The sequence below is a fragment of the Prosopis cineraria genome, unplaced genomic scaffold (genome assembly GCF_029017545.1).
Source record: "Prosopis cineraria cultivar Desert tree isolate PC_DT_omini unplaced genomic scaffold, ASM2901754v1 PC2092, whole genome shotgun sequence".
Taxonomy (NCBI): Eukaryota; Viridiplantae; Streptophyta; class Magnoliopsida; order Fabales; family Fabaceae; genus Prosopis; species Prosopis cineraria.
In genome coordinates, this window is record NW_026557417.1 from 5,270 (window position 1) to 22,422 (window position 17,153).

At 36.0% G+C, this 17,153-nt stretch overlaps 1 protein-coding gene, 1 long non-coding RNA gene and 2 pseudogenes across 2 annotated transcripts; 2 read left to right on the forward strand and 2 right to left on the reverse strand.

Annotated features, from left to right (window-relative positions):
* Positions 1-504: 504 nt before the first annotated feature.
* On the reverse strand, positions 505-3,198 carry LOC129301402 (uncharacterized). The gene is made up of 3 exons (XR_008590979.1): positions 3,033-3,198; positions 2,415-2,541; positions 505-867 (listed from the first exon to the last, which is right to left on the reverse strand). It is a non-coding gene; the product is annotated as an uncharacterized LOC129301402 (long non-coding RNA).
* A 3,446-nt stretch (positions 3,199-6,644) lies between these two features.
* LOC129301399 (uncharacterized) lies at positions 6,645-10,614 on the reverse strand (annotated as a pseudogene).
* LOC129301401 (WD repeat-containing protein VIP3-like) lies at positions 10,528-14,193 on the forward strand (annotated as a pseudogene).
* Positions 14,194-15,128: 935 nt separating this feature from the next.
* On the forward strand, positions 15,129-16,665 carry LOC129301400 (ribosome biogenesis protein NOP53-like). Its single transcript, XM_054939958.1, has 6 exons — positions 15,129-15,391; positions 15,847-16,019; positions 16,142-16,190; positions 16,270-16,295; positions 16,395-16,475; positions 16,567-16,665. Exons 1-6 carry the CDS (start codon positions 15,223-15,225, stop codon positions 16,663-16,665), a joined length of 597 nt encoding a protein of 198 aa, XP_054795933.1. The 5' UTR covers positions 15,129-15,222.
* The last annotated feature ends 488 nt before the right edge of the window (positions 16,666-17,153 follow it).

Consider the following 17,153-nt stretch of genomic DNA (forward strand, 5'->3'; position numbering starts at 1 on the left):
CATGCACATTTACAGGTGCACCGATAGATTGATCCTTTAGGGGAAATGAATCCAATGAATAATACTGACAGGGATAAACTTCTCTGACGAGCTCCTCTGGGTAGGAGTTACCATATTTTCTCAGATTAACGGATCCCTTTGCTCTAAGAAATGTTTCAATGTCAAACCTAACTTGTCAACAACTGAATTTATCTCCACGAGATCATCACCAGATTTGGCTTCTTCATCTGCATACGCTCATCAAGCCAAGCTTCTGAAATATCAACTAGTAACCTATCAAGGTTATCTACACCTACATCATCACTCTTCTCAGACTTATGCTTTAGAGAGCGTACCTCTTGTTTGTAGTCCTTTATTCCTATTGCAAACTCGTCACACAAATTCTCAAGCAAGATCCGAGCTTTCCTCTCCCTTTCAAGCGCTCTCAAAGAACCATAAAACAAGGACTTCACTTCAGAAAGCTCCAGAGCCAGCCTACAATGCAGGCTTTCGGAATGCCTCCTTGATCTCGTCTCACCTTCTAGCTCTTCCTCGACTGATTGAACTGCGATTTTAAGTCTGTCATTTGCATTGTTCCTCCTGACAAACTTCTCTCTGCCGTTTGCTTCGTTAAGCTCTTTATTTGCCAAATATTCATTTGCTTCTCTCGTTTTAATTCTTTGATCTGTGCACGAGAAAGATCTAGTTCCACTTTCAGGTCATTCACAACAGATATATTTGATGCATGTTGTTCTTTGATGCTCTGGATACGGTTAAGTACTTTTAGTAACCCTCTGGATGTTTTAAAGTTACAACAACTGATTCTCGGATCCTACCTTTGACGTCCAAGGAACTTGTGGGTGTTACCTCACAATTGCATCTTGCCGTCTGTTTTAAGATGAAAAGCATCATTCTTGGTTTGAACCAGCTATAATGGGTAAAATAGCACTTAAACTCTCCTATATACAAATGTATTATAAGATGCATTAAAAATGATGGGTCAATGGTGAAAGGCGATTCAGTTTCAACAAATAATTGAAAACAATCAATGAAGTGATTTATTTGTCTCCCGTGAAACAGAGGAGAGATTGCTAAATGTATTTTTTAGTAGAAGTTTGTAAGGAGCACGAGCTCAAAAAGAAACTCATCTCAAAAACTAGTATGTTGAGTGGAAGAAATACTTGAATTTATAAACTACACTCAATTTGAGTCTCCCCAACCCGATGTAGGATTTGTTACAATGCCACTCCGTCAAGAGCTAACGTCTATGGTGGCTTTAGTATACTACACTTCACTTGGCCTCTTGTTAGTCAGGACCTTCCATGGATAGAGTCGGGAATAAGAGCTAAGCTTAGAAATTCTATTTAAATAAGAATTCGGGCTTAAAAATTAAAGTTTTTAAGGAAATCTAGCTTTGGGGCTCAGCCCTAATAGGTTCTGAAAAAAAAAAAGGCTCGAGTTTGGGTAGCTTTCCAGACCTTATTCCCCAAAGATCAATGTTGGCTCAAGTATTATGCTATCAAAAAAATTGATATTGGTTCTTTTAACATTTATTTTAATACAATGTTCGCAGAATTTTTACTAATTTATTAAACATATTACTTTGGAAAGTTTGTTTCTTGTTTTGATTAATATGTACTTTGTATATACAAGTTTTTGTATTTTATTAGAATTTGATAAGGTTGATTTGAATTGAAGATTTTTACCTTCATTTTAAAACTTGATCAAGATTCTATATTGGATTTGTATTTATTTATTTTATTAATTTTTTTTTAAAAAAAAATGGGCTTACAGATTGACTATGAGCTCTTTAAATAAGGTCAAGTTTTAAAAACTAGCCATGTTTTGGAAATTGGGCATAAGGGCTTGAGCCCTTAAGAGTCGAGCCCATAAGGGCCAGACCTGCCTGTTTTCCCATATCTATCCGTGGGTAGCCCTTTTTGTAAGGAAAAAGCATCTTAATGAAAGCACCGATATAATGATTATAAGCTTAAAGAGAGAGCTCAAAAGACTAATTTGTTAGGTGAGATAGTCCTTTGACTTATAAACGTTACACAACTTGTGAGATTTCCAATGTAAAACTCATTACAAAGTCCATCATCTAAGTATATCACACTTTGAGCTAAACAAAATAAAGTATTAAATATACACTCTCGACACCTTTTAGATGTAATTTTTGATTTAAAATATAGGGCATATTGTAATAATTAATTCATTTTTTCCAATTTTATCCTTTATTGATTAGTATGAAGGTATTTAATGTAGTTGTATTATTTTAAAGATAAAGATAAAAATAAAAGTATCCACACTTTTTATACTATTAAAAATTAACTTTGTTAAGATAATTGAAAGTAGTATAATAAGAGTGGGAGAGTACATATCTAAAGTAGGGCAAAGCAACATAGAACTGCTAAAGATTCAAAAGCAAGCTTTACCTCAGCCAAGTTACCGTGATTCGAAGAGGATAGAGGCTGTATAGCGTGGCAATTTTGTTCAACAGATCTATGTGTGCTGAGCAAGTGATGCAGCAACTTGTTTTTTCAAGTTACTTGCAGATGCCGGCTGCAATGAGGTACAGGGTAAGAATCAGGTTTTGACAGAAATCAGAAAATGCATGAAAAATCGCTGGAGAGAAAATTTTCTAACTCATTCAATTCCACTAGAAATTATTATCGCTGTGACAGAAAACTAATGCAAGCAGTGAGAAGAATTCTAGATCAACGGCTAAAATACTCCTAAATATCAAAAGAGATCAAGAGGTGTGAAACCAGAGTCAACAACAGCACGGGTTAAGCAGAAAAAATTTTGTAAGAGATAATTCGCTTGAACTACCAGAAAGGTATAAATTACTATATATCAACGAAAATTACTCCAGATTGTCAAGAGAGATCAAGAGGTGGTGAACCGAATGCCAACAAGAACAGTGCAGGTAAGTATATATCAACAAGAAGAAGAGGGATATGAGGGGGCTAGCCATTGGTCCTTAACAATGCAAGGAAACAAATAAGACATTATTTGAGAACAAGCGTAATAGAAGACGATCGAGAATAAACCTGCTCAAACGATTTATCGCGGCGGCGGCGGCGGCAAGGTGTTGTGTAAACATTGGTTACAGCAGCAAGTGGGGCCTCTTGGTGGGCAGAATCCGCCAGAGGCAAGCACAGAGGTTTCTGGCAGAAACCTTGGAAGTGGGAAATGGAGGAATTCACGAACAGGAGTTTCGACAGTGCCATGATGGTGAGACGAAGCCTCGAGTCTCCAGGAGGGTGGTGGAGTACTAGAAGATGCTTTTCCCAGCAAAGCAGCCCCACGTTTCAGGTTCTGTATTATGAATCCTGCTGCTTGTTGTTGCCTCTTGCCTTCTCTCTTCAAACCCACTTTTGTTGTTTCCATCTTTTCCTTCGGTCTCACTCTCTTCTGTCTGTTCAAATTTCCAAGTGCCAGTTTGTCGAGGGAGAAGAGAGTGATGAACAAGACGACTCAGAGCCAGTGTGGGACCGCGGGTAATTTTGCAAGTCATTGTCTTGGCCTCTTGGGATCGTCTTGTCACTCTTGTCCCCAACTGTGAGCCACCTCAGCATTGCCCTTAGTGTGTTCCACGAAACCAAGGCAAGGCCCGATGCTTCCAAGTTCCAACGGCTTATTTAAAATGTACTCACTTTTTATTTATAATATTAAAAAATACAACGAATCATATTATTTATAAACAGAAAATAGTATGATTTATTTAAATAACCCATGTAATGCACCGCTTATTTAAAATATATTAATTAAAATGAATCATACTATGAAATATATTTTTTATATAAGAAATTATAATATTTACAAGTAATAAATAAGGTAACACATTCCTAAGGCACAAAACTCAGGTTTTTAATACAAAATTTAAAACAACCCGTACCATGAACAAGTTAAAAATAACAAGTCATTTCTCACATCTCATACGAAGGATAGAGGGGGTTTACATATTTAGTTGAATGTCACTGAAGATTTGGATGATTCAGATACTTTGTTGTAGGGCAAAAGACCAGAGGGGGTGCATTGTTGAACTGTGAACAGGTTGGATTGATGCCTGAAGGTGGACACAGAATCCCAAGTGGTCCACCACCACCAACCCATGAGTGTGTGCATATAGGTAAATAGTAATGACTACTCTTGAAAATTCACCCATCTATAAAAGAAGCTTGTCACATATATTACTACCTTCAATGTCAATGATTTGCTCCTCTCGTACTTTCATTTGTGACTTTTAAAAACTTGAGTTCGATAGTATATGAAAGAAAATGATTTCTAAACAATAATAATTTGACAAGTTTTTCCTTTATAAATAATAAATATTACTTGGAAATTTGTGTGAGGATTGCAAATCATGGAAGAGATTAACTAATTTTTAGACCAATTCACTGGAAGAATTTTAGTGGTAATTTCATCTTTCCAAAGAGTTAATGCGATAAATGAGAAGGGGCATGCTAACTAAACACACAAGAAGGTTAATGATAGTCTCCTTTTTGCAAAAGAGAAAGAGAGGAATTATTTGAAGTATATTGTTGTGGCACGTGGTAGGTTAGTAACAACTTCCGCCATATACAGCCTCGAGATGAGAGGACACAACATCCTCGTTGGACCACTTTTTCGGTCCCATGCCCTTCCTAATCTGCTGCTGTGGTCCCTCAATCCTCGTTTTTAACTGATTCCACCACCATCTTATCGTTTTGTCTCCAACTTGAATGATCAAATTCATTAAAAATAATTAACAGAACAATCGCTCTAAATGCATTAAAAAAAAAAAAAAGAACAGTCAGTCTAAAAGGATGTCTCCGGCTTGGTCGATGATTATGCAACTGTAAAAGCATACGTTTACCTCTAAGCCAAGTAAATAATAACAGAGTCGGTAATTCAGGTTGAATTTAATGTGTTAACCGAAATCTGCTTAAAAAAAAATTAGACCCACCTTTAAAAAATACAATATTTTTTATGTTTGAGCCTATCGAATTAATCCGAATACCCGATAAAATTTTTTTTATTTTACCAAAATCTATAAAATGTAATAAATATATTAATTTTTAAAATTTTTAGGTCATTTATACTACTATCATATATTTGAATCCTATACATCTTAGTATTAAAAAAATATTTCTTAGTTTGTAAAAAATATAATAAATCTTTTTAAAGTAAAAATTTTAACAAAAATAATTTTAAAAAAATAAAAGTTGGGTATTCGAGCCACACGCCAACTCAAAAGAATTCAGGCCAAGTTTAGTTATTTGGACTTTTTAGGAGTCGAGACTGTTCAACATTTTGAGCCTATTTAAGTCAGGCTTATTCAGGCTGAGTCTCAATATGTCCGGCCTGCCTGAATTTTTAGTTCTAATTAATAAATACACCTTCTGTAAAAAGTTGCAAGGCATTAATTTTAAAGATGGTGTGTCTTAAATTATAAAACATTTTGTTGATGTTGCGAGATCAATTTGTGACTTTTTTAAAAAAAAATTACTCTTACAGTGTGTTTGGATTAAAGAGAATCAAGATTTGGATTTGAAATAAATTTCTATCTCGACACACAAAAATATTATGAATTAAGACTGCCCAATTCATTTTTTTATTATAATTCTTGTGTAATTTTAAATTTCCTTTAAAATTTTAGTCATTTTAAATATTTTTTCTTTCTTTTCATTTTGACTATCAATACATCTACAACTCATATTTTCATCTCTTACTATCACCTTTCATCTATTAAAAAAATAAAAATAAATTTACCGTTTTCAATTCATTTTTATTTTTTAAATTTCAATTTATATCTCTTTTTTATTGAAAATTTTTTAAATTATCCAAATAAAATTTTTAAAATATATAGATTTGAAATGTGAGATCATGATCCAAAATTTTAAATCTAAAATTTAAATATAAATCCACCCATCCAATGCTACCTTAATGAATATTTAAGAGGGAAAACGAGCAAAATAATCTTCAAATTTAAGTCCAGAAACATCTGAAACTTTAAATTTATTTTTAATGCAATATTTTTTTAAATTTTTAAAAATATTACAATTTGATCTTTACTATTACCAAAAGTTCACTGTGACCATCACTTAACCAAGAAAATGGTAGAAAAAAACATTCTACAATAAAAATTATTTGTAGACCAATCAGTTTAACTTTTCCTCCAAATAGTTACTCCCTCATGTCCTATACATTAGTCACAACCTAGAAAAAATTGGCAGGACCATAAAAAAAAATTTTTATGGCACAAACATTCTACAATAAACTAGATACCTCGAATCGGCAGGAACTGATAAAAGGGGACGCAGTCACCTTAACGATGGTTCGTTAAGCTTCAAAATTTTCTTGTCACAGCGTGGCGATTCAAGTTTGCTTCAGTATCCTTCATATGACGAAAAGAAAACGGGGCACTACATGTCCTAGTAGTCCGTACTCTCACATCAGACCTGTTTTTCATACACAAGTCACAACTGTCTGTGCAGGCCATAGATTTGCTCACTGCTTATAAAATCAATGATCTGCACAACAGTATTGTAACTTCGTATATTTGTCAGTGAAGCCGCATTACTCTACCAAGTTCACTTCTCAACACTTGGCAACTGGATACGCACAAAGAAATATGCTTGAACTGAAGGCTCAATATATAGTGAGATAATCTGAGTATACAACTACCTAATTAACACTGCTTTACAACAGTCATGCAAATGAACTGCAGTCAAGTGTACATAATCTAGAGATGAGGTGGAAGTAGAAAGATGGCGCCACAAGGGCACCCGTGCCAGGTCAGGATTCGCTAAAGGAACCGAACTGGGACCTTAATAAGTATTGGCATGAAGGGTACAACGGCAATGAGGCAATACAACAACGGTAAACAAAATGAAGATCTTTTATACATAATGTTTTACTACATGAATTAATTTCAAGGTCCTTGAAGATACAATCTTCAGCTTGACAGATGCTAATTTGAAATATACGACAATTGACATGTTGTATTCCACTTGTCTATCTCCATTGCAATAGAATAGTTAGACCTGTAAATTAATGTGCAGGAGAAATGTCTCACAATATGGAAAAGGCTGTATTTCAATTTTATTGCCAGTTTCACTGAAACCAAAAAGATAATCAATTCATTTTTTCAAAACAGCATTCCTTCAACACAGTTATTCATAAGCATACTTGTAATATCCAAAGATTTCCGTGAAACAAAAAAAGGACACGTGAAACTAAAATATCAAATATCAGTTTACCTCCATCCTGAACTCTAGTACTATTTCCCACCTAATCTTGACTAAGGATAAAAGAATTTTTGCACGATAAACACCAGCTACAACAACCACAATAACAACAATATCCTGCTAAGTGGGTAGATTACCTACATGAATTGGATGATGTTATTATGTTCTATCAACAATTAAAACTTTTGAAATATTGTTGACCAAGAGGTCTTGATAAAAACCAAATAATGATATAAATTTTATATTCTACCCTAAGTGCCTACCGGAAAAAGACCAACCTCAATATCGGAAAGTCACACATTTTGATCCACAAGACCATTCTGTTTTCCCAAATCAGCTTCTCTCCAAATTGCTTTCACTTCATCTGTCCGAAAACGCTGGGTAAAGGTAGATTCTTCAAGTGGAGTTGAAGTGCCATTAGCAAAAGCAAGAAGGCCAGTGTATGCTATCATTGCACCATTGTCAATGCAATATCTATCGTCAGTGGCAAATAGCCTTCCGCCCCGTTCAGCACACATCGTTTTCATCATCTGTTGTAAACGCTCATTGCAACCAACACCACCGACTATGAGAACATCTTTCTTATCACAATGAGCCATAGCACGCTCTGTTATCTCCACAAGCATTGCAAACAATGTCTCCTGCAATATAGTAAAAAAATTATCATCCTACTGATTTTTTCCTCTCAATTCTTTAACAGAGTGAGCAGCATAAATGTACTGCAAAGAGTAGCACAATCTGCAGGGGTTGCACTCATTGTTCTTTAGCTTTTCTTCAGCAGTTGCTTCAATATAGCTCATATTCCACTGAAAGACACATCCATACCTTTAACGACATAAGGAATGTCTATAAATTTCACGCCTTTCTTGGCAAGCTGGAAGGTAAGAAAACAACAAATGGCAAGCTAAGAAAGATGATAGTGGGAGAAATAAAAATGAAAATGATGGCTGAGAAATGTTCTCTCAGTTCTTTTCTTATATATTCAGTAGAGCAAAAACAACAATCCAGTGCAAATAGAAATGAAAAGATAAATACAGTTAAAACTTCAGGTTCCAACATAAGCAATAAAAAACAAAGTGCAATAAAAATAAACATCCTGTTACAAAAAATTACAAAAATGTCAATAAAACATCATCTCTAGTTGTAATTAACACAAGTAGCACAGAGTCTCATTACCCAAACCCAAACTGAAAGAAAGTTTGCATCTTCATTTTCAAAATTTCAAGAACAAATACTCAAAATATTCTCCGGACACAATTCATGAAAAAGGAGATCTAGCAAGATAAATTCCCACAACCCAAACCCCGAAGGATAGAGGCAAAAAAAAAAAAAAAAAAAAAAAGATCTTTCTTAAAAAGCAGCTAAATGCTGAACCTGAGAAACAGCAAGTATTAAAGAAGCATTCCAAAAGTTTGGGGGGTAAATACTATGTCAAATTTTATTTTGAGTCTCATTAGTCATATAATTACTCTCCCAAGAAGTTAGCTGCACAATCTTTATAATCAATACAGGGTACACCAACCATCTAGAGGAAAATGAGCAATACAGTACTTATTTGCCATAAAATGCAGTTCTAGCAATGTGATGCACCTGCTCAATGTTGTATCCAGGGCTTGGATCATTAGAAAGGGTTAAAACCCTGGCAAACCGGTCCAAGCAATTTCCTACAGCAATATCAATTGTCTCCCCAAAAATTCGGTAACGTCCCTCACTGTAAGCAATGACCTGAGTGTTTCCACCACTGACATACAGAACAACAGGATCATCGGCGCCGGTTACTACCCTTCCCATTCAATGGTGCCACACAATGATTCACTGCAACAATTGGCTTCTTCCAAAGCTGTGAAAGAACACGAACAACAACAGCTGACACTTGTAATGGTGCTCCCATGCCTGGACCCTTGGTATAAAACAGATGCAATCAATCTCATCTGGAGTGATTTGCGCTGTTTTCAAAGAGATTTGACTAGGGGAAGGATGTGTTGGAGATGATGCTGGGCAGTCTCTCTTGGAAGGAACCTTGTCCAGGTGGAGTAATGTAAGTGTGGCGAGGGTTTGAAAGAATTGTGCCATCTAAAGTCACAATGCCAACGCCAATTTGTGTTAGCTGAACCCTCAAACCCTATGGCTATCATTCTCTCATTCTCTTCCACTTGAGAAAAAGGTTACGCTGTATCACCAAAACAAGAAACAAGATAAGAGTATTATTTAGCCTTCTTTGATCCCAAAATTCTAACAACATGATATTCTCCTATGGAGTTAGAAAATAAAAAGAAAAATCAAACTCATTATATAATAAGTGGTTGAAAGGAAATTAAAAACATGCAAGGTAACTCAAAACGTTAAGAGTCGAATTTCTGGTCTCCTTCTATATATATATTATATATATATATTAATTATTAAGCACTAGCTTCTTCAGCTGATCTTCCCACATCAACTCAGTTGCTTACATTTAATCATCCGAACAAAATAGTTTCTGCAAAAATCATTTAAGTCTTCATATTCCAAGTTCATGCCCCGCCCCATTGGTATGGGAAACTTAAACAAGCAAACTTCGAAACATTTCAAGGGTTCAGCTTTGCAAAAACATGAGTAAAAAAATTTTGAAACACTCTTAGGACAAAATATACCGTGACCAGGATGATCTTTTTTTTTTTTTAAATGCACCATGCATAAACATGTTAATATAACTTCTTCAAAAGTCTATTTTAAAGTTCACAAAATTTAATCATAAAGACACATTAAGTTCTTAAATAAGATAATCGAGAGCACTAAATCACTACAAAGTTTACAAATTTCGAGCACGCGTGAGCTTTAAGTCAACCGCAATATGTTCTTCACACACGCACAAGCCTCTCAGTCACGGTATACATTGAATTGGAACTCAAAATTGCAAAGTAGTTGCCCTGTCGACATAAAAATATGGAAAGCAACAACAGCAAATTTTATCACTCGTGCCAGTATGAGTGCACAACACTTTACCTTATTATACCGGAGCAGATGAGATGAAAAAAGCCAACGTCCTAAGAGTGGAGGGGAGGGGGAGAGCACAGAGCCAGTGAAAGGGGTCGAGCGGCGATTGGAGCTTCTCCCACTGTCGACCAGCGTCGCCGATCAGTGAAATTGAAAGGTATCGAACTATGCGAGAGGCTGAAAGCGAGATGACAGACGGAGGAAGTGAACTCGCCGGCCGCAATAGCCCGAGAAGAAGAGACGGAGCCACAGGCGAGTGTGGCTGTGGCTGTGGCTGAAGGAGCGTCGATGGTCTCAAGGGCTTTTTTAAGATAAGTCAAGAGCCCACGGGCCCAGACCGACAGGCCTTAACTCCATGTAATTTTGGTACCTCGAACCCACTCCAATAGAAATATAAAGAAGGGGTGCCCAGCGGCAACAGCCTCATTTGTCTGGAGGTTATATTTTTCTCGTTTCAATAGATGGCGAAGAAGTAACTCAAATTTTCATCGTCTGCATTTTTCTGCGGAAGCGAGAACACTTTGCCCTTTTAAGTCTGGGTATGCTGTTAGTCTGTCTAGTATTCCCACTTCTAATTTCCAATCCAGCCTCCTAGCTTTTATTCTTCAACGAGTTTCCCGTTTCATTGAAGCTTTCTTGATAATGGATTCAAGTGTGTAGGTATATCTGGAATTCTAAATCCTATTTTCTCTACGGCCACTACACGAATATAGGAAACTTTGGAAGCTGTTATGCTAGACCTATGGTTTCACAGCTCCAGTCCCTCTGAAACCATTATCTAGCTGTACGTAATGAGTTGAGAATGTTTAAAGTTCTTTTTTATTAATTTATATTATTTTATTACTGAAGCGTTATTAGTTAGGACTATTCACATGGCAGTATCAGCGTACATATATGTTTGTGTTTGAATAATGGTGAAAGTGTGGAGAACAGAACACATGGGTGAGTTCCCTGATGGAATTGGGTTAGGGTTTATGTTTGCAAACTTGAGTTTGGATTAACTTGATTTTTACAGACTTGATTCTGTTCAAAAGTGAGTTTATCGTACAGTGTAAAATTATCCAGTAACTATTTACACTGTTTTAACTTGAAACATTATTTTTTTTTTTGGGGTCAAGTTGAGAGTATTATACCATTGTTAATTTTTTTTCCCCCTTCCAATTAAGATAAATGTTGGAATTGAAAAATTCTTGCTTTTGATTAGTATAGATGGGACTTCATCTACTCACATAACAATCACAGTGGCGGTGTCATTTTATGTTTTTGCATTCTTTTGAAATGAATAATGGTAAAAGAATGAAGAATACATATGGGTGATTTCCTTGATGAGACTGGGAAAAGATCACCCTCATCTTCTCTCATTATGGTTCTTACAGGAGTAGTTGAAATCAGAAGTCCCTATGAAACTCGCAGGACTAAAATCTCTTGATAATGCTCATGATGACTCAGTGTGGGCAGTCACGTGGGTACCTGCCACTAGTTCCCGATCTCCCCTCCTCCTTACTGGATCGCTTGATGAGACTGTGAGGGTCTGGAGTTCTGATGAGCTTGTCCTCGAGAACACCAGCACTGGCCACTGCCTTGGAGTTGCTTCTGTGGCAGCTCATCCTCTTGGTACCATTGCAGCTTCTTCTTCCCTTGATAGCTTTGTTCGGATCTTTGATGTAGATTCCAATGCTACCATTGCCACTCTAGAAGCTCCACCATCTGAAGTCTGGCAAATGAGATTTGATCCTAAGGTAATGGAGAATAGACTGTCAATGACTATGCTTGCTTGGTTTCTATTTAAATGCTTCTGCAGTGAAAATGTAGATACCTAAAATAAGTTCAGACATTGAGAAATTGTGAATTTAACTTCTTTTAAGGGCAGTTGAGCTATGTAGGCCAATTATCATTGTTAAGATTGATTCGCATATTGCAGTATTTCCTGTTAGACTCATGTACTGCTTACTGCTCTAACTTAACCTTTCATAGACTATATCTTTTCACTTTGTCTTCTTATGTTTTCCCCATTCTTGTTAAGGTTTCTTCTGGTGGGAATTCGATGTCTCCAGTTGATCATTTCCACCTAGTATCAGTCTTTTTTGTCAATATAATAATTTGAGTGAGTTTAATATTCGAATTTAAGCACGCACTCAATGCTTATGATTTCTATATGTTCTTTCAGTGCTAGAATACAAAAGAGTGAGAATACTTGTATTCATTAATCATGATTCATGAAGGAAAGCAATACGAGGATTATATTTGATAGCTCAATAACTCAAAATGTTTATTTACCTTGATAGCTTACTTTTATTTTTAAATTATGTATATTTGTTTGTTTGTCCTCTTGATTACAGGGTGCGAAGCTATAAGTTTGTTTCTTTTTCATTTTCGCTTTCGTCTTTCTTAAATCAAAATGGCTACGAGTTTGTATAGTGGATGCTTGAAAGACAAATTTGGTTATTCTCTTTTATACCATCATATGCCTTTCAATTTGCTTATTTCAAGTGGAATGATGCTCTGTATCTTCAGTATCCAAGTTCGGTTTAAATGTTAGGAATAGTTGACTCTCAGTTCATGTCAAACTTTCAGAGTGTAATTTTTTTTGAACCGTTACAATCTGCACAGGTTGTGTTTCTGTAATTTGTATTGGACATTTATGTTGTGTTGTAATAGTTTCTTTATATCACCCGTCCGCATTACATATCCTAAACTAATCAATTTGGAAATTGATGAACATTTCAGTTTCTTGGCACCTTCATTTGGCATCAGTGCTGGAGGGACCTATTGTACTTGTTTTCAATGCACTACCCTTCTACTCCCAACTTCTAAACCTTGTGCCTTGTATGTGATTTAATAATGATTATGACGACGACGGCGATAATGATGTATGAATGACTTCAAAAGCAGATTGATTAAATATTATCATCTTTCTTCTTCCCAATTTCAGAAGGGATTATAATGGAAAGGATTAAAGTATCTGTTATTCCTTTTTCCTTTGCCTATCTTTGTTAAGCATGACATAAACATAAAACATGAAAGAATAGCATGTAGAATCCGAAGTGTCTGATTCTAATTGAAGTGTTGCTGCGTGTTTGATGCAATTTTTCAAAATGTGTCGAACACAATGTGGTTATCCTTTCTTTTGAACTATCTCCTTGTTTTGCTTGTGGAAAGTCTACCATCACATATGAATTACTCCTTTAATTACTTCCTTTACTTTTTTCTGTTGACTGTGTTAAGGTATGCCCCCTTTTGAACCCTTTCCATTTTAACAACACTAACTTTAACCCTGCGGCCAGGGTGCCATTCTGGCAGCTGCCGGTGGAGCTAGTGCATCTGTTAAGCTTTGGGACACTACCACTTGGCAAGTTGTTGCTGATCTAGCAATTCCTCGGCCTGAAGGACCCAAACCCACTGAGAAAAACAGCAGCAAGAAGTTTGTGCTATCAGTTGCATGGAGCCCTGATAGGCAACGACTTGCTTGCGGGTCTGTGGATGGCACCATTTCTGTGTTTGATGTGGCCCGAGCCAAATTTCTACACCACCTTGAAGGCCACGCCATGCCAGTTAGGTCACTTGTTTATTCCCCGCGTGAGCCTAGGCTTCTGTTTTCTGCTTCTGATGATGCTCAGGTCCACATGTATGATGCTGAGGGGAAAAGTCTGCTCGGGGCCATGTCAGGTCATGCAAGCTGGGTACTGTGTGTGGATGTTAGCCCAGATGGGGAAGCCATTGCGACAGGATCGAGTGATAAAACTGTTAGGCTGTGGGATCTTGGCATGAGGGCTTCTGTGCAGACAATGAGCAACCACACGATCAAGTTTGGGGGGTGGCATTTAGACCACCTGGTGCTGGAGGCAACCAGGTGCGAGGTGGTCGCCTTGCTAGTGTATCAGAAGACAAGAGCATATCACTGTATGATTATTCATGATTTAGGCGGTGGTTTCTGTAAATTGTAGTACTACTTCGGAAGATAGTTCACTACTTTCGTTTTTCATTTCAAGGGAATTCTTTAGTTTTAGTCTACATGATGCATCATTCATTCGCTTGAACTTTAATCACCAACTAGAGAACATCGTTGATTCGTTGGGGGCTTTTTTTTGGCCAAGGGCACCAACGATAGATGTTGTGATTTTTTTCATGCTAGGTTTTGTTAGCTGGATGCCTAGACGTATGAACCGGAAAATCACAAAAGGAAAAAAAAATATCTTTAAAACAAAATACATAAATGCAATACAATAAATAAGTCGGCAAATACTTCAGGCCCGGTGGTAAAATTACTATATTTATTGTGAATTTTTAAGGATTTAGATTTAGTGAATGATTTTAATACATTCACATAATGAATGTCCCATTTGCTATGATAAATGGCTTGATTTAATTAAATGGCTATTGAAGAGTTTGTCACTTAATGTTAAAAAAAAAAAAATCTTAAACTTTTGGAAGAGATGTATAAGTAACGATGATTTTAATGATTTTTTTGAATTTTTTTAAAATATATTTAATAATTTTTAAGTAATGAGAAAATGTAACATCTATAATTGAGTATTGATACTTATTGAATTAATGTATTTAAAACACTTATTAAATTCAAATCTTATTTTAGAATTTTTTAAGGGAATCAGAATTTTTTAAATCAGTTTTTATTGTGTTTGATAAATTTATTAAAAATTAGATACAATTGTCTTCATAGTTAATTCATTATATATAATATAAAAGCTTTTAACATACCAAATATTCACAGCGTGTAATGTGTGTAAATTGTAATTGCAATTGTGAATTGTAAATGAATAAATAGGCAGAGAAAAATATAAGATTGAAAGATAATAAATATAAAACCATTCCCGTTTTTTCCCCCCCTTTTCTCCTACTTTGCCCCCAAACGCAGATGCAACCCTTATAAGGCTTCCATGCAATAGCTATAGCTTTCCCGCATCCCTGCAGCTTCCATCACTGTCAGCGGCGAAGCGTCGTCTCAGCATAATAATAGCGAGGATTCCAGAGTACCTTACAGAGAAGCTTAGAAATTCTTTGTGAGTTGGTGTAAATAATGGGAAAGAAAGCCAAAGGGTCAAGGAAGGGTAAGAAAGCTTGGAGGGCTAACATTGGTACGGAAGACATTGAAGGCTTCGTTGAGAAATCAACTAAGGATGCTCTTTCTGGTGGCCCTGTGGATTCCGTTCCCAGCGAGTCTCTCTTTTATATCGACAAGTCTAAAGGCAATTACTTTTCCCTCTGTTTTTCTTTTCCCTTTAAATGTTATTTGCTATATTATTTCCATCCTATTCCTATGTTTGGTTTCTGTGAAATTTGCGGTGGGGGTAACAGACAACTCAGTGGTCTGAAAATTTTATGAAGGAAGGTTGATTGATTATGTCTGAATGGAATCGATCTATCTGCTCTTTTTTATGCCCTTCCAGCTTCGATTTGGGATCTAATTTTGACTCATAACTATTTTGATCGCTTTTTTTAATTACTTCAGGAATTTATTTTGAGATGTGCAGTGTAGTTTCCGCAAGAAAGCTGGGAAGGTGGACGATAACAATTATTTGTATAATGCTTTTATGTTTGAAGTACAGTTTTAATCATGCCTCCCTGATATTTTTAAGTCATAGTCATATGTTAATGATTATGTATTGTGTTTGTGTTAGGCTAAAGTAAACAATATTTGCAGATCTTTCGGTGAAAAAGAAGATTGAAAAACATAGGGAAAAAGTCCTTCGTTGTGACAGCTTGCTACAGAAGAACCCATTTTTAAACTCTGTGCCATCTTCAACTCTGAAGAAGTCCACTAAAAAGCACAAAGAAGTCCATTATGCAAAAGAGGCCACTCAGGATGACTTTAAGGTCTGTCAGCTGTTCATCCCCTAAATTTCCACTAATGGCAGTACTTCTTTTTTCTCCCTTACCCGCAAAACTTCTTTTAGAACTTGTTTTAATTTACTTTTCCATGTCATGTTGTTTGTCAGGTTGATTCTGGCTCTGCTTCTGGCGTGTTTGATCTATGGGGAAATAGAGGTATATTACATTATATGCATGTTGCTATTTGTGCCTTTGTCTTTTTCTGTTATTAATATTGGATTTTTATATTTCACAGATGAGGACAATGCCAAGGTCAAAAGGGTAAAACAAATATCAAGAGAGATTGTGTCTATGCATTGACAGTTTCATTTTAACTGTATTGCGCTTTCTGTTTATAATTTGGTAGAGTTTGCCTAACAGGTATCAAAGCCTTCTCTTATTCCAGCCGTTGAAGTTGATCCTCCTGGATGCTCATTCAACCCCGCATTTGAAAGCCACCAGGTTCACTCTTGAGAACTGTTCTTTGTTTTTCCTGTTTCCTTGTCTTGTAAAGACTAAACATGACATATTTAAATTTTGTTTGTTCAACCAGGATACATTAGCTTGTGCTGTTGCTCAAGAAATGCAGAAAATCTACAAAGATGAATTGGGACCTGAGCCTGTAACCATTAGTTGTCCCTGGAGAAGCTAGAAGATTGCGGAGGAAGATGTGAGTCTTTTTCTTTTCTTTCTTTTTTGTTTTTAAATTCATGTACTTGTTGAATTTATCGATGTCCAATTATCATCTTAGAAGCGTTGTTTTCCAACATTGAAAGTCTTAGATGTTGGGTACGTGACTTTACAATCTGCTTTTGTTCTACCTTGAAAGTAGTCCTTTGGAACAATGATTTGCTCTTTCATCATTTTCTTGAACTCTTTGTGATGCTTTAAATTGTCCTAATCTTTACCTGTATTCTGGCGACTACATGCAATTTTTGTCAGATGTTATTTCTTGACGTGGATGATGGCAGTGATGATGAAGACAATCTTGAAAATGAGGACTGAATTAGAGAAGAGGTAGGGCTCTTAGCTTTAATTTTCCTGATCATGTTTCCTCATGTTATGTTGTGTAATTTGCTCAGCAATTCAAATAAAATATTTTTCTTCCCATTTCCCTTGAGGAACGTGGCATATACTTTC

Excerpts from the sequence above, each read along its gene's own strand:
- LOC129301400 (XM_054939958.1), top strand. The coding sequence starts at position 15,223 with ATGGGAAAGAAAGCCAAAGGGTCAAGGAAGGGTAAGAAAGCTTGGAGG. Across the intron at positions 15,392-15,846 it reads TTATATCGACAAGTCTAAAG|ATCTTTCGGTGAAAAAGAAG; the intron begins GCAATTACTTTT and ends CAATATTTGCAG. Across the intron at positions 16,476-16,566 it reads CCGCATTTGAAAGCCACCAG|GATACATTAGCTTGTGCTGT; the intron begins GTTCACTCTTGA and ends TTGTTCAACCAG.